This window comes from Mytilus trossulus, chromosome 1, assembly GCF_036588685.1.
Source record: "Mytilus trossulus isolate FHL-02 chromosome 1, PNRI_Mtr1.1.1.hap1, whole genome shotgun sequence".
Classification (NCBI taxonomy): Eukaryota; Metazoa; Mollusca; class Bivalvia; order Mytilida; family Mytilidae; genus Mytilus; species Mytilus trossulus.
In genome coordinates, this window is record NC_086373.1 from 75412253 (window position 1) to 75439297 (window position 27045).

At 32.0% G+C, this 27045-nt stretch overlaps 1 protein-coding gene across 1 annotated transcript in view; it reads left to right on the forward strand.

The window, feature by feature from the left end:
* The first annotated feature begins 9431 nt into the window (after positions 1–9431).
* The window catches only part of LOC134685138 (peroxisomal acyl-coenzyme A oxidase 1-like), a 33174-nt gene continuing 15560 nt past the window's right edge, over positions 9432–27045 (forward strand). The window contains exons 1-11 of the mRNA XM_063544609.1: positions 9432–9585; positions 13776–13935; positions 15321–15371; positions 15454–15557; positions 16417–16524; positions 18027–18146; positions 21055–21170; positions 22056–22225; positions 22472–22637; positions 24172–24362; positions 25521–25685. Of these exons, the coding sequence (XP_063400679.1) occupies positions 9441–9585; positions 13776–13935; positions 15321–15371; positions 15454–15557; positions 16417–16524; positions 18027–18146; positions 21055–21170; positions 22056–22225; positions 22472–22637; positions 24172–24362; positions 25521–25685 (1496 nt within the window). The 5' untranslated portion in view covers positions 9432–9440. The remainder of the gene's footprint in view (positions 9586–13775; positions 13936–15320; positions 15372–15453; positions 15558–16416; positions 16525–18026; positions 18147–21054; positions 21171–22055; positions 22226–22471; positions 22638–24171; positions 24363–25520; positions 25686–27045) is intronic.

Sequence of the window (27045 nt, forward strand, 5' to 3'; positions counted from 1 at the left end):
TTTAGCTGATCTGTAACAATAACATCTTCATGCCTTATATATCATGTACTGTAGTACGCCGCTAGATTAAAACTGACGTGGAAAGGTAACATACGGCCAGCGAAAGCTCTTTTTTTGAGAGCCCAGCTGGTCGTGTGTTCTAGCGGGACGGCTGCAGTGCAGGCGATTTGGTGTCACGATATCACAGTAGCATGGGTTCGAATCACGGCGAGGGAAGAATCAAAAATTTGCGAAAGCAAATTTACAGATCTAACATTGTTGGGTTGATGTTTAGACGAGTTGTATATACATTATGTACACAGCCATGTATCACCATCATTGATGGCGATCCAATGGATACATCTGTTGTAGAGTTGTCACTGACTCAGACGTACTTATAAATATAATTATTTTCTGTGACTGTATATTACATTAATTTGTAGGATCCTTTACTATAGATAATTTAGCTGATCTGTAACAATAACATCTTCATGCCTTATATATCATGTACTGTAGTACGCCGCTAGATTAAAACTGACGTGGAAAGGTAACATACGGCCAGCAAAAGCTCTTTTTTTGAGAGCCCAGCTGGTCGTGTGGTCTAGCGGGACGGCTGCAGTGCAGGCGATTTGGTGTCACGATATCACAGTAGCATAGGTTCGAATCCCGGCGAGGGAAGAACCAAAAATTTGCGAAAGCAAATTTACAGATCTAACATTGTTGGGTTGATGTTTGGACGAGTTGTATATACATTATGTACACAGCCATGTATCACCATCATTGATGGCGATCCAATGGATACATCTGTTGTAGAGTTGTCACTGACTCAGACGTACTTATAAATATAATTATTTTCTGTGACTGTATATTACATTAATTTGTAGGATCCTTTACTATAGATAATTTAGCTGGTCTGTAACAATAACATCTTCATGCCTTATATATCATGTACTGTAGTACGCCGCTAGATTAAAACTGACGTGGAAAGGTAACATACGGCCAGCAAAAGCTCTTTTTTTGAGAGCCCAGCTGGTCGTGTGGTCTAGCGGGACGGCTGCAGTGCAGGCGATTTGGTGTCACGATATCACAGTAGCATGGGTTCGAATCCCGGCGACGGAAGAACCAAAAATTTGCGAAAGCAAATTTATAGATTTAACATTGTTGGGTTGATGTTTAGACGAGTTGTATATACATTATGTACACAGCCATGTATCACCATCATTGATGGCGATCCAATGGATACATCTGTTGTAGAGTTGTCACTGACTCAGACGTACTTATAAATATAATTATTTTCTGTGACTGTATATTACATTAATTTGTAGGATCCTTTACTATAGATAATTTAGCTGATCTGTAACAATAACATCTTCATGCCTTATATATCATGTACTGTAGTACGCCGCTAGATTAAAACTGACGTGGAAAGGTAACATACGGCCAGCAAAAGCTCTTTTTTTGAGAGCCCAGCTGGTCGTGTGGTCTAGCGGGACGGCTGCAGTGCAGGCGATTTGGTGTCACGATATCACAGTAGCATGGGTTCGAATCCCGGCGACGGAAGAACCAAAAATCTATATATATATATATATAACAAGTCAAAAAGGGTACAACATCACCATAAAATAACTATAAAATATACAAATATTAGATATTTCGGATAACAGATATCCTTCTTCAATAATAGCACAATGTCAAATGAATCATGTCAATTCAAATTGAGACTCTATCAAAATCTTGATTTATACAATTTAAGCGAACGCTGGAACAATTTTAAAATTTCCAAACACACCGCAAAGACTACAGAAATATGCCAAAAATAAAAATAGTTATTTATAATGTGAAATGGCACAACTTTAGATTTCCAAAGGATGTGACAGTTGAGATGTAATAACTGCATTGAGGGCAGTCTTCAAACAAAAAAATCAAAATAATCAAAAATGTCCTTACCGATCCAGGATGGTATAAATTAGACAACGGTAGGGCAATTACAACGGAAACTACATATTAAAGCCTTCCAAACGAATAGCAGTCTAATAGTGATTGAAAAAATAAGTTTTGTATATTGAGCTTAAATAATTGAACGTGGCAACGTACTTATACATCATCCCGAATCAATGAAATCCTGCAATTTAAACGGTAATTTTAAAAATAATTTCGAACTGTAAAGCCAGTACTAAATCCGGCGTTGTTTAAAACAGGTGGTCACAGGAAAATGAGGGACTCGTTCTATGTTTTTTCATTTATGCCCTCTGGGGAGACTGTCCGTAGCTTTCTTATCCAAAATCTTTCCCGAGCGACTCTGTCGACCTTCGACCAACACTCGTTGTGGTCTATGATCGTGATGGGAAGGTTTTTGAGATCAGCTTGTGTGTGTCCAGGTGATCTCAAATGACGACTTACGGGTAGGTCGGGCTTGCAAGTGTAGTCACTTCGATGACCATTCATGCGTTTGTTAAATGGCTGCTCTGTCTCGCCAACATACTGCATGCCACATCGATACTGAAGGAGGTATACAACATTCTGGGTTTTGCAAGTTACATTGCAATATATAGTGTACACAGACCCAGTCGAGTGGCAAGTGAATGTTTGAGTATTCAGTATTTGTTGACAAGTCAGGCAACGTCTGTTACCACATGACTTGCACCATCCTGCAGTTGAACAGCTTTTATTTGAGGAAACGTCAGCTCTAACAAATGTTGTATACTTATTTTTTCAATCACTATTAGACTGCTATTCGTTTGGAAGGCTTTAATATGTAGTTTCCGTTGTAATTGCCCTACCGTTGTCTAATTTATACCATCCTGGATCGGTAAGGACATTTTTGATTATTTTGATTTTTTTGTTTGAAGACTGTCCTCAATGCAGTTATTACATCTCAACTGTCACATCCTTTGGAAATCTAAAGTTGTGCCATTTCACATTATAAATAACTATTTTTATTTTTGGCATATTTCTGTAGTCTTTGCGGTGTGTTTGGAAATTTTAAAATTGTTCCAGCGTTCGCTTAAATTGTATAAATCAAGATTTTGATAGAGTCTCAATTTGAATTGACATGATTCATTTGACATCGTGCTATTATTGAAGAAGGATATCTGTTATCCGAAATATCTAATATTTGTATATTTTATAGTTATTTTATGGTGATGTTGTACCCTTTTTGACTTGTTATATATTATATTTTGTAGTGTACAGAATCATATTACATGATCCATCGCCTTGTTAGATTGATCGTTGACTATTTATTCAGTCATTATATATATATATATATATATATATATACAACTCGTCTAAACATCAACCCAACAATGTTAGATCTGTAAATTTGCTTTCGCAAAATTTTGGTTCTTCCCTCGCCGGGATTCGAACCCATGCTACTGTGATATCGTGACACCAAATCGCCTGCACTGCAGCCGTCCCGCTAGACCACACGACCACCTGGGCTCTCAAAAAAAGAGCTTTCGCTGGCCATGTGTTACCTTTCCACGTCAGTTTTAATCTAGCGGCGTACTACAGTACATGATATATAAGGCATGAAGATGTTATTGTTACAGATATATATACACTAGTTTAAATTGAAAACTACGTTCAAACCTATGATTGCGTTGGATAAAAACCGCAATTTTTATACGTGTATCGGTATTGCTCCAACAACAGATGTACTGAAGAAAAATTTTCTGTCGTGAATCAGATGTGGATACTAAAATAATGAAAAAAAACTAATCCAAGTAAAAGAGTTGGTCCTGCTTTGTTCCATTAAAAAAGAAAGACCCACGTAGATAAAAGTATCTTGCCATATAGGGGTATAGATCAAACTTTGTTTGTACAACATCATTCTGATTTAAACAAGAAAATCTCTGATATTGACATTACTAGTTCCAAGATGCTTGATTTCTTGATTGATAGCATATTTGTTACGTTTGGAGGACGTGTTTTTCAACCACCAATGAACATCACCATATGTACCATCTATTTCCCTCGTCTTGTCATTTTGTTCCTTTATTCATATGAAGGCTAACTATGTATAGCGACTTCTTACGAAGAAAGAAAAGAAGTTATCAGTATCCTTTACTGTACTTTCCGCTATATAGATGATGTTCTCTCCCTTAATAAATCAAAATTTGGTGACTGTTGAACGCAAATATTCCATCGAACTTGAGAAAAAAGATACAACAGGTACAGTTAAGACTGCCTCATATCGTGACTTACATCTACAAATTGACATCGAGGATGTGTTCAGAATACAAATTAACAACAAAGAGGGGCGAAAGATACCAGAGGGACAGTCAAACTCATAGATCGAAAATAAACTGACAACGCCATGGCTAAAAAATAATATCATGTGCTTCGGGAAGGGTAAGCATATCCCGCTCCGCATGTGGCACCAGTTGTACGCGTGTTACTCGTGTTATTACAAGCCCGGTAAAAACGCCTAATTGGTAGGTCATATTCGTGGTTAAAAGGGAAGTGGATTGTAGTAACGACATAAGAAACATATCCGATATGATCAGTGAAACTGTTATTCAATAACGGTCAACCAACTCGTGATGGCGTCCGTAAAAAAATACGAAGGGTGATTTCAACTTCACCATTTGGAACTCTTGGTTTAATAGCTTCCTTGTGAGTAGCAACCCTCTATCAGAAAAACATGATAGAAAAAACAAGCCCGGGAATATCCTATCAACTGGGAGATATATACTACGTATGCAGTAACAGCTAGGATGTTGTTACATCGAAATGGAAAGTTCACAATTGGGAGGCTGAACTGATATCATTTGTCTTAATGTTTCATTTTCAAGCGACCCTCATTATCAATTTCTACATGTAAGTCACGATACTTACAGACTTAACGGTATGTTGTATCCTTTGCCTCAAGTTCGTTGGACAATAAAAATGATAAACATTGTGATTTTTTGGATTTTAATTGGATCTTGTAAAAGAATGGTTTATCCCAACCCCTTAAACACATGTGAATAACCCAGAAGCGTAATGTTGATTAACTGCATATCACCATTTTTGAAAGTAAAATAGAAGCGAAAGATACCAAAGGGGCATTCAAAATCTTAATCGAAATAAACTGGCAATGCAATAGCTAAAATAAGAAAGAAACAGACAAACAACAGTACACAAAACACTACATAAAGTACTAAATACTTCAACAATACTGTAATTTCTCAGGAATATATTACCTAAGCTGTATTTGGCAAAACCTTTAGGAATGTTGGTCCTCGATGCTCTTCAACTTCGTTCTTTATTTGGCCTTTTTAACTTTTTTTTTATTCGAGCGCAACTGATGAGTCTTTTGTAGACAAAACGCGCGCATCGTGTAATCACAAAAAATAATCCTAGTATCTATGATGAGTTTATTTACAACCACTGGCCATGGGTCATTGCCACTACTAGTGGAGTTTCAGTTCCCCGGGCGTATCACCAGCCCAGTAGTCATGACATGAATTATCATTGATAGTATGATCATATTTATAAAGTAACTTGTTACAAAACTATTCAATTTTGAAATACTAATGCTTTAATTTCCTAACTCATGAATAGATTACTTTAGCTGTATATGGCAAAACCTTTAAAAAATGTTGGTCCTCAATGCTCTTTAACTTCGTACTTTATTTGTCCTTTTAAACCTTTTTTGGATTCGAGCGTCATTGGTGAGTCTTTTGCAGACGAAATGCGCTATCATGGCTTAATTACAAAATTTAATCCTGGTATCTATGATGAGTTTACTTACCCTTCAAAACTGGGGCTAATCTCAGACACTCCGGCAGGGAAACAGATCCTGCCATACATGTGGCACCCGTCGTTTTGCGAATATTGGTGCAAACCAAGTAATAAACCCTTATTCGGTTGGTCACATTCGGGAAAAGGAGATTAGTTTGTTATTACGTCAATTGGAATATGGCGGCTATGATTATGTTTAAAAAAATGTAGTCAACGCTATGGCTAAATAGAAACTGTAACAGTTATATATAGACAAACAACAATACACAAACAGCAACATAGAAAATTGGGCAACACAAACCCAATCAAAAACTATGGATTTATAACTTATCTCAAATAAAGTAGCAGTACAAAATCGGTTTAGTTCTTTGATTCAAAATGGAAGGTAATATAATTAACTATTTATGGAGAAATACAAGTGCATGATTTTAATTGTTTCAATATTCAGACTTTTAAAATAACATGTTTCAAATTACAACTTTTCTTAATATTTATTTTTATAGAAGTAGGTTAATGGAATTTTCATATTATTTTGCATCAAGAAAATAAGTTCTATGGCACTATTCTATCAGTTTTTATCATGTATTTTCCTTGAAAGCTAACAATTAAGTTATAAAATTTATCCTCTCAATTAACAATTAAGTATTCTTTCATAATGTCCAACTTTAATTACTGCCCACTAGTTTGGCACTTTTGTGGAGAGGTTAATACAAAAAAGATAGAGAAAATTTAAGAGAGAGCACTAAGATTAATCTATGAAGACTATTCAGAAAGTTAAAAAGATCTACTCTGAAAATCAAAATAACCATCTTTAAAGATAAGAAGAAGGCGATCATTGGCTATTGAAGTTTTTACAATTTATTAATAAAGATTGTCCTGTATATCTCCATGATTTAATACAAACTTACTCTTTCAGATACCAGAATACAGCCGATTTATTACACGTAAGAACAACTGCATATGGCCTACAATCTTTATATATGGTATGCGAGTGCTAGGCTTTGGAATGAGCTGCCTTAATGTGCTTTTTATGTGCAAACCCTTTTATTTTTGCTTTTGTGTTTTTATCTCATAATTCATGTACCAGTATGTGTGAATCTCTATACCTTTGTAATTTGGTTTGTGAGAATAAAAGATATATATATATATATAATGTAAGATGCATCAATTAGTGTGTTTTAGTTATATTCTTAGACATTTATATAATTTTAATTAAGTAACTGTATCAGTTTATTTTCACAAACTGATCCACGCTTAATTAGATTGAATGTTGATTGTTGCTATTTTTAGACATTTTATAATGTAAGATGCATATATAAATATATTAATTAAAGAACCGTTTTGTGCTAGCCTGCATGTTTATATACTAATATGAACTCTTGCTTTATATGTTTGATTTTGTGTGAATGACTTGATATGTATATTTTGTTTTACTTGTTGTTATGTCGGTTTTAAAAGTTCTTCAGAGCTTATGTGTGTACTTGCAATGCTTAATACATACCGACCCTAAATAAAGCTTTATGTCTTATGACTCTCGTATTTATTTCAAAATCCTATCACATATTTTTTATTGATAGAAAAGAGTGTGTATAGATGAATATTCAATGCAACAGTATCCTGACTTGTAGGTAAAAAAATTAGCACGGTAATCCTTACGCGTGACATGCACTCATGATATTTTTTAAAATGCATTGTAAAATCGATATTGTATAAGACGATCATTTATCTGATGGAATATATTTTGATGATTTCCTTGATGGCAATTACTTGAAGCACAATTTTTTTTAAACAAATTAGTTCATTCACAATAACTTAACAGGGGCGGATCCAGGATTTTCAGTTAGGGAGGTCGCACATTTTTGTTTCGCCTTGCGGAGCGAGGCGAAAAATTTTTGAAGGTTTTTTTAGGTAGAATTATTAAAATATTCTTCCAAAGGGATGTAGATATGTAGATGTAGATATTTCGAACTATTGTAGAGTAAAATGATCAAGAAATTAAAGTTTCAAGATGAAAACGCCTAAATCCTAAATATGCATATAAAAAGTATGGGATGAGTATTCCATGGCTTAATAATATAAAATCTATTCTAGATAGTTGTGGACTGTCATATGTTTGGAATTCACAGTACTTTGTTAGTAATACATGGTTATGTAATAAGGTTAAAGTTTGTGTTGTAGACCAATTCAAACAAAATTGGCACTCTATCTTATTAGAATCGCCAAAAGCTATTAATTATCGTCTATTCAAAGATAATGCTGAAAGAGAAAACTATTTTAAGATACTAGATGATAAAAATATTATTACTTTTTGTAGATTCAGGATACTCAGTCATAAACTTCCTATTGAAACTGGAAGGTGGAAAAATATACCTAGAGAAAATCGAAATTGTAAACTTTGTAATTCAGGAGATATTGGGGATGAATTCCACTATATTTTTAATTGTTCGAAATTTAATCATTATAGAGAAAAAAATTTGAAACCATATTATCTAAATAGACCAAACGTATTGAAATTTCATGATTTGATGAATACTAGAAACATCAGTATGTTGAATCATTTGTGCAAATTTATCAAACTGATTAATAAACAGCTGGACTCTTAGGGGAAACATTGTTAAATGTATTTTTTTATATAATATTGTATACATGCATAATGTGTTTTTTTTATATTACATGTAGCTGGAAATATTTTTCCAGTTGTAGATCATACATTTGTATTAATTCTGACTTTATGTTATATTATAAATGTTTATAATATCTCTGTACCATGGATTTTGGTTTATGAGAATAAAGATATACACCTGACAACAATCTACAGATAGACGGACCGCAAAGTGAGACGAGACAGTTCACAATTGCTCACCTGACCAATATATTTTGCAAACGAAAATTTCTATACTTTTACCAGCGATTTTTAATTTTTTAATTGTCCTTTCATATTATCTGTTTTTTTTACTCTTTTGATTTTCGGAGGTTGTGCCAGACTTTACTGTGTTCGCCACAAAACAACTAAAATCAGAATGAGATGCATTTACGCAGACATCTTTATTTTCTTGGGATGCCAAGCATGTAATACGGTACAGAATTCGGCTGAATATTTAGGTTTGCAAGGGAGAAACAAATATAGACACAGAGATACAAATTAATAAACTAACCTTTCGCTTGAAACAGTATTTCTATCTTTCATTACGAATGTTATGAAAGAATCTCACCTGCCGACTGTTTTCTTGATCGTGTCATGATGAAATTGTGAAAGTGAGTAAGGGATGTTATGGAACTACGATTATGAAAGAAATTAATTATAAAAACCGGAATTACAATGTAGCATTTGTATTTACTTGAACTGCTGAAACCTATTATATTTGTCATCAGATGCAGCTACGCGTGTGACACCTTCCTTTGAAATAATTTATAGAACTTTAATAAAGCATAGGTCAGTTGATTCTGTTAAACTGACTGTATTATATACTTTGAATGTTAAAAAAAGATGAAAGGGTCTCCTCTGATACTTAAATATGTTGAAGTTAACCCATGCTTTGCAAATTTTAGGGGGGGGGGCGCACACGCCACGACCCCGCCTAAATCCGCCCCTGCTTAAGTTAATACTTCCCTATATTAAATTAATAATTGGAACGGACTGTTGTCGTGTTGGTATTTAGTTACCAACAAGTCCATTCTCTCGCAACAGCTAAAAACCAAAACTGATCATGTGACAATAACATTTATTGGTCAAAATGGCGACCACGACAACGGATGATTCCCGAAAAGAAAACAATCATGATTTGACACGCGAAAGGAGCAATGCATCATTCAACATCAATGAAATAACAGAGATCATAGATGGAGGTGTAGAGAAAACAAAATTTAGAAAAGAAATGGGTATGAAAAAAGGAAATCCAGTAATTTGAATCGTGACAAGTTTATTGTATAGTCCTATTTTTTGCCCTTTTAGTTTTCGGTCGTATATTATACAGCACATCACACATTAGCTGTGGAACTGTAACTCTTATCCTCCTTTTTTATTTTATTTTTTATTTTGCTGATATGGTCCGCAGCTAATCACACATAATGACCACATGTGGGGTAACACGAATTACCGAATAACAGTGTTATTATCCGAATAACTCATGTAATTACCGAATAACTCTTCAAATATCAATATTTACACATTTAAGTGACTTTTAAACATATATTATTGAATAAAATTATAATAGAAGTGTATTTTATAACCTAAAAATTAAAAAAAAGTTGCAGGTAAGTTAATATTGATCATTATAAAATTATGGATATCGGTGTGTACTTCCAAGATGGCGACCAAGGAAAACGTAAGAAATGAAGAAAAGAAAGATTGCATACAATCCCTCAACGTGTTCATCTTAGACCACCAAAGTGGAGCCCTCACGCCACGTCACGGCAATGAACAATGTGAGGGTGGGCATTTTTTTAAATAAAATATGGAATAGTAAACTATTTAAATTAGTTTTTGTTTTAATTTGAGTTATAAAAAAAATATTATCTTTATCATATTTTTATAGAAATGGATGTTAACTAAGCCCCTTTAAATCTATAAAAATACCCTCTTTCTTAAAAATGAGTCGTAATCCGTTTGATGTTTGTTGGTAGTACTGTTTCGGTGTTGGAGTAATTGCATTGCTTTGATGTACTGGTTAAATATTCAAATCCTTTCTGAAAAACAATTATTAGACAATTCTCTGTATATACAGTAAATTATTTAATACTATATTTTCATAGCGTTTTCCTTTGAAGGCATATATGCAATCTTTCTTTTATTCATTCCTTACGATTTCCTTGGTCGCCATCTTGGAAGTACACACCGATATCCATAATTTTATAATGATCAATATTAACTTACCTGCAACTTTTTTTTTATTTTTAGGTTATAAAATACACTTCTATTGTAATTTTATTCAATAATATATGTTTAAAAGTCATTTAGATGTGTTAATATTAATATTTGAAGAGTTATTCGGTAATTACATGAGTTATTCGGATAATAACACTGTTATTCGGTAATTCGAGGTACCGCCACATGTGTCCTCTCCTAGTAAATAAACTGGTAAAAAAGAAAATCCCAACAGGCACTCGTCTCCAAAAATATATATATATAAAGATGCATGTTTAAATTAAGGTATAGCATGTATATAGGATATTTTTTTTCTAAGACGAGTCATGCCTGCCAACTGTCACTATTTGCAGAGGATTTCCCTCATAGAGGCTCCCAAATGTAAATTTTGACAAAACATTTAGTTTTCTGGTCTGAATGGTTTTACACTAGTAATTTTGGGGCCCTTTATAGCTTGTGTTTCTGTGAGCAAAGCGCCGAAGGCTCAGTGTTGAAGGCCGTTTATTGACCTATAATGGTTTACTTTTATCAATTGTTATTTGGATGGAGAGTTGTCTCATTGGCACTCACACCATATCTTCCTATATCTTATTAATTTTACAATGGCTATAGGCTTGTAAAAGTATGGAGAAGCATAAAAATAACTTTAAAATATATTTGAAGGCCCCCTTAAATGTGGTGTTGGACTATAAGAGCTATTTTGAGCTTAAAACCCCCATGGGCATTTTGAAAAGTTGGCAGGTATGTGTGTGTCTGTGGAAATCCCTCCAAAAATGTCAATTATTGATCATTATTGAGCATTGTAAATAAGAAATAAAAAATAGTATTGGTTGCTTGCAAGATGGTGTCGAAATATATATTACACTACAACACACCTGCGATATCGCTGGTCCATGACTGAATTTAAATATTTAATTATGTATAAGCCTTATTTAAGCCTGAATTTTTAGTATTGGTAATTGTCATCTGTAAAAGTCATGCTGATCATAAGATGCACAGTTTTCTCTGCTTTGAATCTTTCAGTTGAAACCCGTCGACTTGGAACTTATCAATTATTGGTAATATTATTTTTTGGAAAACAAAAGGGCCTGGAATAGAGAAATTGTTAATCAACAGCATTGGCCTACATGTATGTTAGGCGTAAATAAAGTTGAAATCTTCAATTCTCCATTTTTAACCGGATTTTTGGGACAAAAATGCCGGTTATTGATTTGAGGATGTATGGCGGTCAGTCAGGCGGGCGGCAATCAAATATTGTCCGTGCATTAACCGTTCATCCAAAGCTGTTAAAATTTTTATATGTTGTTACTGAAAACAAAATGAAGGTCAAATTCAATAATGGCGATTTTGACTTTTACCGTTCAGGAGTTATGGTTCTTGAAAGATTGAAAAATGGAGTTTCCAGTCGTGTCCATGCATTAACTCATAAAACGCTCAACCAAAGCTTTTAAAATTTAAATATGTTGTTACTGACAACTAAATGAAGGTCAAGTACAATAATGGCGATTTTGACTCTTACCGTTCAGGAGTTATGGTTCTTGAAAGATGGAAAAATGGAGTTTCCAGTCGTGTCCATGCATTTACGCATGAACTGTTCTACCAAATCTTCCCAAATTTTAATATGTTGTTACTGATGACAAAATGAAGGTCAAGTTCAATAATGATGATTTTGACTTTTACTGTTCAGGAGTTATGGTTCTTGAAAGATTGAAAAATGGTGTTTCCAGTCGTGTCTGTGCAAGTTCTCATGAACCATTCAACCAAAGCTTTTGAAATTTTTATATGTTGTTACTAATGACAAAATAGAGGTCGATTTCAATAATGACAATTTTGACTTTTACCATTCAGGAGTTATGGTTCTTGAAAGATCGTAAAATGGCATTTCCATTCAAGTTGTTGCATTTACAAAGTTGAGGTCAAATTTGATATTGATGATTTTTACTTTCATGGTTCATCAGTTATGGTTCATGTGATATTTGCAGGACGCAAATAAATGTTAATAAATCCGGTTTGCTGTCGTTGTGACAGCCTCTTGTTACATTATGACTGCGCTAACAAATTTGAAAATGTACCTACGCCTTATTTTAAGCAGGGACTTTTTAGTATAGAAAGTCCCTGTTTAAAGTCTAGATTTTTAGTATTCCTATTGGCTTTTTTTTTAAAGTCATGCTGATTAAAATACAACAATAAGAAACAATGTGACAATGAATGATCAAATTTTTATAAAATCTGTTAATAGTGTTAACCCTGTGATAATTATGACCCGTGTATAGAGCATATCCCAAATACACCATTAGGTGGTGCACCTGACAGATGGGGAACATACAGATAATGTAATAGGTAACATGTGACATATATATAAGACATGACAAAAAGAAAATTGCATCGGATGGTTCCGGAACTTATTAATTTGTCTAATTGCTTATTGTTTGAAACATTAATTGGTTGGTACAAGATGATCAAAACAAGTTTGTTGGGTATGAGTTGTTGTGTATCTGTTCAAAAGATACTGCATGGATGTACATGTATATTGGCAAACAAAGATAAAGATATGTAACATTTTCACTGCCTTCGACCTAAACATTCTTGTTTGACTGAACTTCCTTCAAAGTAAATTTATCATGTTTATGTTCCAAATGGAAGATATATTCTGCAATATTATTTCATCTCCGGAGTCTGGAACAAATGTTACAGTATTTATTCCTTACAGAATAAAGGTTATGAAGGGATAGAATATCAATAGCAAACCATATATATATATAACATATATATTTGTTCAGCCTAACAAATATTTCTCTAAAAACTTTTTTATAAATAATGCCATATATATATATAAATATGGCATTATTTATAAAAAAGTTTTTAGAGAAATATTTGTTAGGCTGAACAAATATATATGTTGACATATACAATATATCCATGACCTAGGTACATTTTTCTACATGTACATTATTTATGCTAATGTTTTTCTAAAAAAATAGTAACATTTTGCTCCAAAAATATTCAGTTATAGCGTTAGTAGAAATGTTGAAATAACACTGTTAAAATTGTTAAAAAGTATTATTTAGATCTTTATGAAAATACAAAATCTGTTGTATTATAATGACAAATGTCAGTCATTTAGACTGACATTTGTCATTTTGATATAAGTAAACAAATACATGAAATAAATAAAAAAAAAAAAATTCTGATTTTCTAATTTCAGAAAAACTGTTGTTTGATGATCCTATGTTCAAGGATTTTTACAAAACCTTCTTCAAAACCCGGTCAGAATTGTATGAAGAATCAATTGCCAGAGGAGTAAAATTATTTAGTCTAAGACAGAAGTACAAGTGGACTGATGAACAATTTGAGGTCGTAGAGGAGTATGTTACCATTATTATATATATATATTAAAATTAATGCAATGACAATTTTGATAATTTTTGATATATACTTAATGTGTAAATGTGTTTAAAAAACTGTAATATAAAAGTTAATAGCATATTAGAAACTGACCATCATTCATTGTTGGAGGGGTGTGTGATTTGTTTTATTTTACATGGGGAAACATTGATTTTTAACCGGATTTTTGTGACAAAAATGTCAGTTATTAAATTGGGGATGCTCGGCGGGCGGCAGGGCGGGCGGGCGGCAATCAAATGTTGTCCGTGCATTAACTCAAGAACCGTTCAACCAAAGCTTTTAAAATTTTAATATGTTGTTACTGACAACTAAATGAAGGTCAAGTTCAATAATTGCCATTTTGACTTTTACCGTTCAGGAGTTATGGTTCTTGAAAGATTGAAAAATGGCGTTTCCAGTCGTGTCCGTGCATTTACGCATGAACAGTTCTACCAAAGCTTCCCAAATTTTAATATGTTGTTACTGATGACAAAATGGAGGTCAAGTTTAATAATGACGATTTTGACTTTTACCGTTCAGGAGTTATGGTTCTTGAAAGATTGAAAAATGGCGTTTCCAGTCGTGTCCGTGCATTTACACATGAACTGTTCTACCAAAGCTTCCCAAATTTTAATATGTTGTTACCGGTGACAAAATGGAGGTCAAGTTCAATAATGACGATTTTGACTTTTACCGTTCAGGAGTTATGGTTCTTGAAAGATTGAAAAATGGTGTTTCCACTCGTGTCCGTGCATTTACTCACAAACCATTCAACCAAAGCTTTTCAAATTTTAATATGTTGATACTGATGACAAAATAGAGGTCAAGTTCAATAATGACGATTTTGACTTTCACCAATCATCAATAATGGTTCTTGTGATATTGCCAGGACACAAATAAATGCTAATAAATCCGGTTTGCTGTCGTTGTGACAGCCTCTTGTTTTTATTTTACCTGAGGACAACATGTTTATTTAGATATACATTATCGTTTTTATGACACACATATATGCATAGACATGGAAATTCAATATTGCATTTATTTTTCACCCAAATTTTTAATCCCTTTATGATCCCTAAAAAGATGAATGGTTGATCCCTTATCACTCAAATGATATAATTAATTTTTTTCCTATAATGAACTGAGAGTATTTGTAATAAAGGTTCTGTGTAATTTTTTGAAATATGCTTGAATCAGCTTAAGTTTAGCAGTACTACTAAAAAAGCGATGTCCATTCTTATTCCCCATAAATATGCAGTAATTTGGCAGTTTTTGAATCATGTTTTGAATTTTGTACAAAGCAGACAAAAAATGTCTGTGTTTTAAAATTTAAAATATATTTGCCAATGTTATCATCTTATTTCAGTCTTGTGAACCATTTGTTTGGCATGAGTCTGCATTTTACGATGTTTATTCCATCATTAGAAAGATTGATTGATTGATTGTTGGTTGCTTAACGTCCAGTGGCAAATATTTCATGCATATTCAGGACGATATATATCATTAGAAAGGCTAGCCACTGAAACACAAAAGGCAAAATGGTTACCACTTGCAACAAATTTTAAAATTCTTGGCACTTATGCACAGACAGAAATGGGACATGGTAAGAATAGAAAATGCACAAGCGAAATAATATATAACTGCAAACAGGTATCAAATATCTATAGTCTAAACTACAAAGAAAAATAATGAAACAAATAACAAATGATCCTTGTATTCCTGTCATTAACACCACAGAAAATCCAGTTCCTTACATTTGCCCACATTAGTAAATACCATTACATTCACATTGTTACATCTTTTGATTACTTTTGTGACCATTCATTTTACAGTTGAACTTAAGTTAACACATGTAAATTATACTTATTTATTTATCTTAGTTCCTCTTCTGTTAGTCCTAGTCCCCTGCACATCAGCGATGAATATATCGTGGGATTTGGAGCAGTCTGCAAATTTATACAGATTAATATCTAAATCAAAGCAGTATATACAAAGTGAATGTTTTCCCTTTTTAGGTACATATCTTCAAGGTTTAGAGACTACAGCAGTATATATAAAGTGAATGTTTTCCCTTTTTAGGTACATATCTTCAAGGTTTAGAGACTACAGCAGTATATACAAAGTGAATGTTTTCCCTTTTTAGGTACATATCTTCAAGGTTTAGAGACTACAGCAGTATATATAAAGTGATTTTTTTGCTCTTTTAGGTTCATATCTTCAAGGTTTAGAGACTACAGCAGTATATACAAAGTGAATGTTTCCCTTTTTAGGTACATATCTTCAAGGTTTAGAGACTACAGCAGTATATATAAAGTGATTTTTTTGCTCTTTTAGGTTCATATCTTCAAGGTTTAGAGACTACAGCAGTATATATAAAGTGATTTTTTTGCTCTTTTAGGTTCATATCTTCAAGGTTTAGAGACTACAGCAGTATATATAAAGTGATTTTTTTGCTATTTTAGGTACATATCTTCAAGGTTTAGAGACTACAGCAACATATGATCCTGTGACAGAAGAATTTATACTTAATACACCACACAAATCTTCTATGAAATGGTGGCCAGGGTCATGTAAGCATCAAATACTTATGTGCAATAAAATATATCATGGGGTATAGGCTACCTGAATAATTTAAGATTGAGTCTTTTTTTGTTTAAATATATAGATTCAATAAGATAATTTAAAACTTTAATATTATTTGTATAAACTAGTGTTGTCAACGGTTAACCGGTTAACCGGTTAATCGTTTGAACGACCGAATACCGAACACCAAAAACGCTAACCGGTTAACCGGACTTTTTTCAATTTCGATAGATTTGATATAAATTTGTGTTGAAAATCAAATCATTTAATAGTTATATTTAAAAATTGCCGTCGTGGTAATTAGTTTGACAGATCAATTGTCCAGTATATTGATTGCTATTGTTAATCCTAAAAGCATAAAATTAATTAGAGTTCGGGGTAGGATCTTAAAAAAACATAATTAGTAAACATGTTTTTTTAACAGTAACTTTAAATCAGAAATGAGATTTAATTTTACTAATTACTTCATTATTTCGTTTTCGATCTTAAAATATTGTGTAAACCTAAATTTAAATGTGCAACCTCCGTAGTGCAAGGGTTAGTCTTACTTTAAATCCGAAAACACACCCCATTATTTTCGGAAACAACAAGAGAAAAGGAAAGAATAATCGGTTTCAGACATATGACATATTCAGTTCTACGAGATTAAGATTGTTTTTTTGATTTTTTAATCTGAAGTTGGTACAAACGATATAGTTGGATACGGTGTTTTTGATTATTAAAAGTCAAACTTTGCCAGGATCCCTCACAGACAAGCCTTATAATGCTAAAGGAAAAAAATAATTCTAAAAGCGTATTTATGACTTGGATGAAAGGTTGTCAAATTGACACTCATACCACATCTTATATCTATGTGTAGGGTTCTATTGATAAGGCTTTCAAACACCAACTTAAATTATCGGTTAACCGGTTAATCGGTCGAACGATTATCCGAGTAACCGGTTAGGCAAAAGTGTACGAATTGACAACACTAGTATAAACCTATTGTGGAGTTAACCAATAAGGTTTTGCCAACACTCTTCATTTTAAGATGGTACAACATTCTAAATTCAAAGCATATAATCACAAAGTAATAAAAACCTTTGTTAAAACAAGCATAGAGCATGACATGACGGATTTTTTTCTTAAATGAAATTTAATACAAACTGTGTTTTGATGTTAGACTAAAGATTTTCCAAATTTTTAAAATATAATATATGCAAAGGGAGATAATTTAATCTCAGTTACCTGTTATCCTAAATAGAATCAGCTTTAAGCTTTATTTGAACAGCAAAACTCTGTTAAAATTAAAATAAAATCTGCTTAAGTAAATAGTTCTATGTATACTAATATTCCTTTCAATGTTGAAAAAAAATGAATGTTTGCATATATTTGGAACAGTTGGGGAATTCATTAGTTAGATATTTAGACACAGCTTGTGATACATTTTATTTAATGGCAATGCATGAATATCTATTGAAAATTTAATTTGTGTTTTCTTTATTTCAAGTGGGGAAATCCTCAACTCATGCAGTAGTGCAAGCTGTATTGATCATTAACGGAAAGAATTATGGAATGCATCCATTTATGTTACAGCTAAGAAGTTTGGATAATCACATGCCTCTACCAGGTATAATTTTATCATTTGTTATAATGCTAGCACAAAGATTATTGATTTTTTTTCTGTTATATTCAATTTGTTTTCCCCTTATAAACATGAAAGAAATTGTCATATCTTTTCAAGAATTTGGTGTTATGGGAGATTTTGTTAGTCTACTATATATCCACAAGTTTTCTAGAACCAGAATCATATCATAGTTTGACTCACACTGTCTATTGTTAAAAAACTTTATATATTCATCTTAGCTTCTAGATAACATTTTTTTCTGATAGGATGGTGTTTTCAGGTTGCTGTCTCATCAAAATATACCTCAAATAAGATAAAGTGATGTTGTGTTATTGCCAATGAGATAACTACCCATGTCTCTTTTAGTCGTTCAGTTATAACTGTCATCTCTGAAATTTTACAATTGCATGATTTGTAAACCAGTCACCTTTAGCTTGCATTTTAAGCCATGGACCAGTTCTATATATACTTACTTGAATCCTGCTTCTTTCTCTACTGATTTCAATGTGGTTTTAATTCAAAGTCTTGAGTACTTGGAATGTTTTATATGCTGAATATAATCATGTACATTCATATTTAAAATTTGTGTTTTGAATCCCACTTTTGAATTGGTCAACATAGAGGTCGAAGGGCTAATTGTTTGATTCCTAAAAAAATGGATTTTGATGTTATTTGTTATTCTGAATCTAACCCTTTTTTATTTTGGGCCCTGTTTTCAAGTTGGTTCACATATAGGCCTAAAGGGCCCAAAATAAAACTTAGTTTAATTTTAACAAAGATTTTTAATATATGAGTTTCTTTGATATGCTGAATCTAAACATGTATTTTGATTTTTGAATTTTGGTCCAGTTTTCAAGTTGGTCTCAATCAAGGTCTAAAATAAAACAAAATTAAATACATGTATATGGTTTTTTTTGTATGCTGAATCTAACCTTCCTTGTATTTAGATTTTGGATTTCAGACCTGTATATCAAATTGCTGTCCATTTTCAATAGCCAAAATGAAGGATATTTTTCTTGCATTGTACAAAATGTATGTATATATGTATATATCGTGTACAAGTTGCGATTTTGTACAGGTTATAACATGTACAAAAATATTGTACATGTTATAACTTGTATAATGCAAAAATACAAGTTATAACATGTACAAAAGTACCTCGTACATGTTATAACCTGTACAAAATATTGCTTAAAAATGGTTTTAACTTGTACAAAATCGAAATATAAGGATATGTTTCTATTATCGCAACAGATGTTATTAACCTCAATAATATTTTCATAATTTTTTTAATTATTCCTTCATGTTAGTGTGTTTTGTCCTTTTATGATACAGTTAATGTCCAGGGGTCAGTATTACGATGCATTCCTAAGGCCTGTCATAAGATATTTCTTAAGGACATGTCTTATGATTCTCTTATGACTATTTATGGACATATCTTTATTTGATGAATTATAATTGTGAGTGTCCACTTTGAAGGCAATAGTAAACTACTTTCATTCTAGTTGACACTAAAAGACATAAGAGGATAGCCAGGATAGATGTGTCTACAAATAAAATTGGGAATGGAAATGCGGTATGTGTCTAAAAGACAACAAAGAGGGACGAAAGATATCAAAGGGACAGTCAAACTCATGAATCGAAAATAAACTGACAACGTCATGGCTAAAAATGTAAGAGACAGACAGACAAACAATAGCACACATGACACAATATAGAAAACTAAAGAATAAACAACACGAACCCCACCAAAAACTAGGGGTGACCGCAGGTGCTCCGGAAGGATAAGCAGATCCTGCTCCACATGATTAGGCGTCCTTTGTGTTGCTTATGTGATAACAAATCCGGTAAATAGTTTCATTCGTTAGGTTACATTTATGAAAGGGAAGGGGATTGGAGTTCCGACGTAAGGAGCATATTCGATATCATTTGTGAAACGGTTATTCTATAACGGTCAACCGTCCATGGAGCAGACAACATCCAAAGGCCACAAATACATGCTTTCATAGTAGAAGATTTATATTTAAAACATCAAAATGACATTCACCTCATGCATTGATCTTATAGTTTCAAAAAAAAAATTAGTTATAAATTTACATAAGTTATGCATGTATGTGAAGGCCAAAAATGCTGAAGAGTAGATCCAAAGATATTGATAATGAAGGGTGGTCAGATGAAAACTATTTCAGCTCTCTCTTGCTTTTACAGAGTAAGCATATAAAGACATTGTTTTAGTCTTTGCATGCTATAAACGAGAGGGAGGAGTATTACCCAAAATTATAAGCCATTGTTATTAATTTTTTTGGAAGAGTTAAGCTACTAGTATCGAATGTAATTGTCATTGAGGAAATGCAAGCTTTTAGTAAATAGTGTCGCACTTATTTAAGCAAAGATGGACTGCATAAAACATACAATTACATGAAAACACATTTTGCCAACATACATTTTGTAAGTCATGAAACATATTTCTTAAACTTTATGATCATTGTCATCTACAGAAAAAGACACGCTCTGGCCTATTTATTGTTGTTCTTTATAGCATTGGTGAATTTAAATGTATATTATACTTCATTAAGATTTATCTTAAATTTTGTACAAGTTAAAACCATTTTTAAGCAATATTTTATACAGGTTATAACATGTATGAGGTACTTTTGTACATGTTATAACTTTTATTTTTGCATTATACAAGTTATAACATGTACAATATTTTTGTACATGTTATAACCTGTACAAAATCGCAACTTGTACACGACATATATATGTTACATTTAAAAAAAAAAGGCAAGTATATATTGGCTTAAATTGTTATGACTATAAGTTCTCTTTCTGATATTCCTTATAGTGACAAAGATAATTACTTGTTTTCGTTTTGAAAGTATTCATTATTATAACTTCAATAATTTCTTAGGTATAGAAGTTGGTGATATAGGACCAAAGATGACACTTAACTATAATGACAATGGATTTCTTCTGTTAAAAAATGTACGGATTCCAAGACAACACATGCTGATGAAACATGCTCAGGTAAAAAGTTCTCTCTATCTTTTTTCTGTTTCTCTTCTCTTCCTTGGGCTTGAGTGTTTAATTGGACAAATTTGACACTGGGCCAAGTTAGTGAGCCAAAGGTGTAATCTTGAATCTAATTTTTACATTTGGTAGGAGTCATATTTGAATAATTCAAGAATAATTACCAAAACAGTTAAATTCATTGTCTCCTCCTTCTTGTTCAGTTCTGTTGTTTTAATTCCTTTGTAGAATATTCTTACATGATGTTTATTTGTATGTAAAATAAATACTGAACTCCAAAGTAAATTCTTAAAGGTGAAGTACAGGAAAGCCAACTAAATTTAAAACCAGACTATATTAATCAACAGAACAAATGGAAAAAATAACGGTCACACTAGACTCTTGACTTCGTACAGGTATATTTTAAGAATAATTACACTATTCAGTCCCAAGGGAGATAAGTTGATCTAGAATAATAAAAGAAATGTGTGTATTGTATCATAGTTTTTATGGTCTTCTACATCTGACAAAAATCCAATAAAATCATGTATTTATATTTTGAATCGAGACATCTCTTGCTTGCAGTCACATTTTTATCTCAGGAATTGATGTCCTGAAATATTTGTTTATTATAAACCAATCAAAATGAATATACTGAACAGTGAACCTTGACATTTATTATGTCAATTAATTTTTTTTCTCTCATCAAAGCTCCTGGAAACATATAGACAACTCATACCAAACACTACATGCAACATGTTGATATAGTTTTAAATATGTCTGTCAATCAGTCAGTCAGTCAGCAGGTTCCATTTATATGGAAGTCATCTAATAATAAAGTTTGCTATGCTTTTATATTGAATTAACAGTGTTACATTCACAATAATACTATTTGTTTTACAGGTATCAAGTGATGGAAAATATACCAGTTCAGGACCAAATAAAGCCATCTATGCAACAATGGTCTTGGTCAGAGTTAAAATGACAAAGTGGGTTCATGATGCTTTGAGACAAGCTATAACTACAGCTATTAGATACAGTGCTGTTAGACATCAGTCTAAAATGGATGATAGGTAATCATGATTTAAAGCTTGACTCCATTTAACAGAAGCTTTAAAAGTATTAATGTTAATCTGTTAATGTTTTGTCAGAAATGATGCTAGGTCCTACTAGTACTTTGAACTGTCTTGAGATGAATGATATTTCAAATGTACAACATTACAATATGGCTTTTTTTTTTTAATTTCAATTCTATTGGACAAGAGCCTTTGGTTCTGGACTACAAGACACAGGGTTTAACTCTGACTTGTTTATTTCAGTGGACCAGAACCACAGATTATTGACTATCAAACTCAGCAGTATAAACTGTTTCCAGTGTTGGCTGATACATATGCTTTGTTCTTTATGTCAAGAAATTTACGAAGACAGTATAACAGAATGATGGAGGAAATTAGGAATAAAGGAAGTTATAAAATGTTAGCAGAGGTATATACATGTTTCTTTCTTAATAGTACTTAGGCTTCAATAGATAAAACAATTTATATGTTCTCTGATAATATCAATCAATGATAGAAAAGGGTCAAGCATTTGTAATTTTTTTTACTATTTTTCTATGAAAACAAAACAGCTAACTTGAAATTTTTTTGATATAACCAGAAATTAATTAACTTAAATATTAGTTCAATGTATAATGTGGAAAAGGGCTAATTAATATACAAATACATTGTCTGTTAAGTTTTTATGCCCCACCTACTATAGTAGAGGGGCATTATGTTTTCTGGTCTGTGTGTCTGTTCGTCTGTTTGTTCATCCATTTGTTCGTTCATCCATCTGTTCCGCTTCAGGTTAAAGGTTTTTGGTCAAGGTAGTTTTTGATGAAATTGAAGTCCAATCAACTTCAAACTAAGGAAACATGTTCCCTATGATATGATCTGTCTAATTTTAATGCTGAATTAGAGTTTTACTTCAATTTCAACGTCCACTGAACACAGAAAATGATAGTGCAATTGGGGCATTTGTGTACTGGGAACACATTCTTGTTTATTCATAGTTTTTCTAATTTATGTATTAATTCCAAAAGAGTTGTCTGTATTTATCATTTATTTATGCAAGTTTATGAATTGAGATAGTCAATATAACTACTATAATATTACAGTCTAATGTCTTGTTAACATCAGAAAAACATTGTTTGATAGATTAATATACCTTTTTTAATTTTTGGAGTTCATTGGCCAACAAATCAACTTATTGTACCTTTTCCTTTGTATAAAAACAGATGGGGTATATATCAATGAGAGAGTAAATAAATAAATCTATACTACTAAAATATTGAGGTCTAATTTGTTAGCAGTCATAAAGTAAAGAGGAGAAATCAAAGAAATTAACTTTATATAGGACAATGATGTTGATTAAAAATTACACCATTACAGGCCCTTTTGTCTTCCACATATTTAATATTACCAATAATTAACCAGTTTCTGATCAAATTCCATATGATACGAATACGTAGTACCTATTACCTGTTATCTTATCTCTACATTCTAACTCAGTCTTTCACACCACCACTAAAGGGTGTATTTTGGATTTGCTTTTTACATGGGTCATAATCACATTTGACCAAAAATTATCTACAAGTAGTTTCTGGTTGTAATAAGAAAACCTGGATAGTTTCAAACATAAAGATTTTAAAAGCAGAGAAAACTATGCACCTTATAGTCATCAAGACTTTCTCAAATGACACTTTAGTCTGAAATAAGGGGTAGGTACTTCAATTCAGTCATGGACCTGCCATGTTGGGAGTGTGTTCTTTTAAAATGATCAAAAGACCGATGTCTTTACAATTTTCCAAATTTTGAATTGTCTTGAGTGTATGAAAGTTGTGATTAAATAAAAAAAAGACTTCCAATTAATACTTATTTACCACTTGCTTCAATTAAATAGAAGGATTGGACCTAATATTATATATTAGATTGATAATTTGTAGTAATACTTCTATAAAATGTATGGTTTTATTTTACAGATTCATAGCATTTCGTGTGGTTTGAAGGGATTATCCTCTAAGATTGGTATAGATGGTGCTAGTATATGCCGTACAGCTTGTGGAGGGCATGGTTACCTTATGGTAGCAGGAATATCAGAAGTCTTAGGTTTACTTCATTCAGTTGTCACTGCTGAAGGAGAGTACACCATAGTATTATTACAAACAGCAAGGTAGAATACACTGGAATTTACACTTACATAGTCAAATGTTAAAACTTGTCTTATCCTTTTTATTTGACATGGTCTAAAACCTTAAAAAGAAAATTTGATCATCAGATAAGATCTACCTATTTGTCAACATAACTGAAATTGTCAGATAATGTATTATAGAGTTATTCCCCTTTGATGATGATTTTTACTTAAAAGTTTTCATTGTTGAAAATGCAGGTAAAAGACGCAGGCTCTTAAGGGCCTACAGTTTGGATCTTAAAATTATTCTCATGGTAATCTTTATACTTTAAAGAAAATGCATTAATTCATAATGGAAATCTTCATACAAAAAGGAGAAGATATAGGTCTTTTGTCTTATGTTTTCTCTGTAAATCTTTTGTTTTTAATTCCCTACATGAAGTTGACCATTTATGGATTTGGATTTTAACTTTTAGCTCTATTTTGGTCATTTAGCTAATCAGTGTTTCACTTCTCATACATCATAAGCTTTAAAATATTTGGCTTTGACTGTTTCTTATAAAGGTTAATCCAGGTAAGCACTTCAGACACAAAACAATTATATAGTGTTATTTGACTTTTATTTTGGTTTAAATAAAAATTATCTGTTTAAGCAAAAAATGCATATTTAGATTTACTGTAGACTTACTTTACATTTCAAAACAATTTCATCAAGGAAGTTTGATTTTTTATTTCCATCAATTTTGACTTTTTTTTAAATGAATTTTTAGTATGAAATAACATTATTTTACTTTTACCATGTGACCAACCTGTAAAGCAGATATAATGGATGACTTGACAGAAATAAGTTGTCTTTCTTTTACCAGAAAACTTTGTAATGCTTGTCAAGTTGGTTATATAGTTTATTAAATTTTGATAGGTAACTTCCACTTAGTGAAACACATTTTTGTTTCTGTTTATGTATTCTACTGAACTGTGTACTGGTACATTTACCTTTATTGAAATCTAAAAGTCTGAAACTTTTTACAATCTGAAAGTTGAAAACTATTCAAGCCTATTTCAGCAATCAAAATGTGTGCAAGAGTTTTTATAAATTATTATTGAATATTCCTTAAAATATTTTCTTAGACTTTAAAAATAGTTAACTCATATTTTATATAAAGTAGTTGTAAATTATTATTATTTTAAATTTGTATACAGGTATTTGATGAAACAGATCGCCAGAGTATCTGTAGGAGAGGTAGTGACAGAAAGTTGTGAGTACCTAAATGTTGACCCACAGTCTTTTAGTTGTCCACTACAGACACTGGCAGACTGCTTTAACCTAACATTCCTATGTGATATATTCAGGAATAGGGCTAACAGGTGAGTAATCTTATATACATTTGAGATCATATTTTTTAAAATTTAGTTTCAGATACTTTTTATTTGTCGAGCAATCTTGTCATATATTTCATTTCAATGTCATGAATTGAGATCATATTGACAACATTAAGAAATGATTATAATTTAAAACATTTTAAAATAAAGAACAAAAGTTCATAAGCAGTGGAGTTACTGTTTTATTTTTTCGTGTGTAGGTGAATGGTAATTGGGAAGTTTTATATTAGTTACTTTCATTTTAGTTGAGTATGTTGAACAATCCAAAAATATGAAAATCACATGATGTATAAAAGAACTTACAACTACAAACATGTCGTATTGATTAAGAATGTTTATCTGTCAAGTTGTATCGACAGTAAAGAACTCAGAGGAAAATACAAAATGATAAGTCCCTAATCAAATGGCAAAATCAAAAGTTTAATAGATATAGGAAGATGTGATATGAATGCTAATGAGACAACTCTCCATCAAAGTCACAATTTATAAAAGTAAAACATTATAGATCAGGGTATGGTCTTCAACAAGGAGCCTTGGCTCAAAGAAGCACACCAAACAAAGGGATAACAACTGTTATATTCCTGACTTGGTATAGGCATGTAGCAAGTTTATAATACTTTATGTTAACATCACTCCTGTCCTAAGTCAGGAATCTGATGTACAGTAGTTGTTGTTTGTTTATGTAATTTATACGTGTTTTATTGATTCTAAAGTAAATGTAAATAATTTGTTTATTGTGTAAATGGTTGTTTCCATTGGAGAAGTACCAAACAATCACATACCTGACCCATAATTCTAGTTATTTAGCATTGTATTGATTGATTGTTTGTTACCTTATGTCCAATGACAAATACTGCCTGTATGTGCAGGACAATTAAGCATTGAAAGTGCCATATCAACTAAAAAGAAAAAAAATATGTTCCAATATTTATTGAGAGATTGACAATAATGTACATGATGTATTCCTTGTGAACATAAAATGTTCCTCCATGCCTCACTGTGGTAAAGAAGTAATCTCTAAAAATGTTGACAAACCAATATCATCTATGTTGTCAACATCCACAGATGATTCAGATAAATATAGAGTAGACTAAATTAAAGATCAAAGTTATGAGGGAAATTTTAAAACAATTTAACCCTATCACGAATCTCTACAATGACCTAAGATGTGAAGAGTTGCCCCATTGGCAATCATACCATATCTTCTTATTTTCATACTAAGGTTCATATTCATATTCATCTTCATGTATATTCAGAATTTTTTATTTTATAAGGGCTCAATGCTGTTTTTGAATCATCATGAATCTTAAAATATTTACACAAATGGGCATCAAGGAGCATTTGG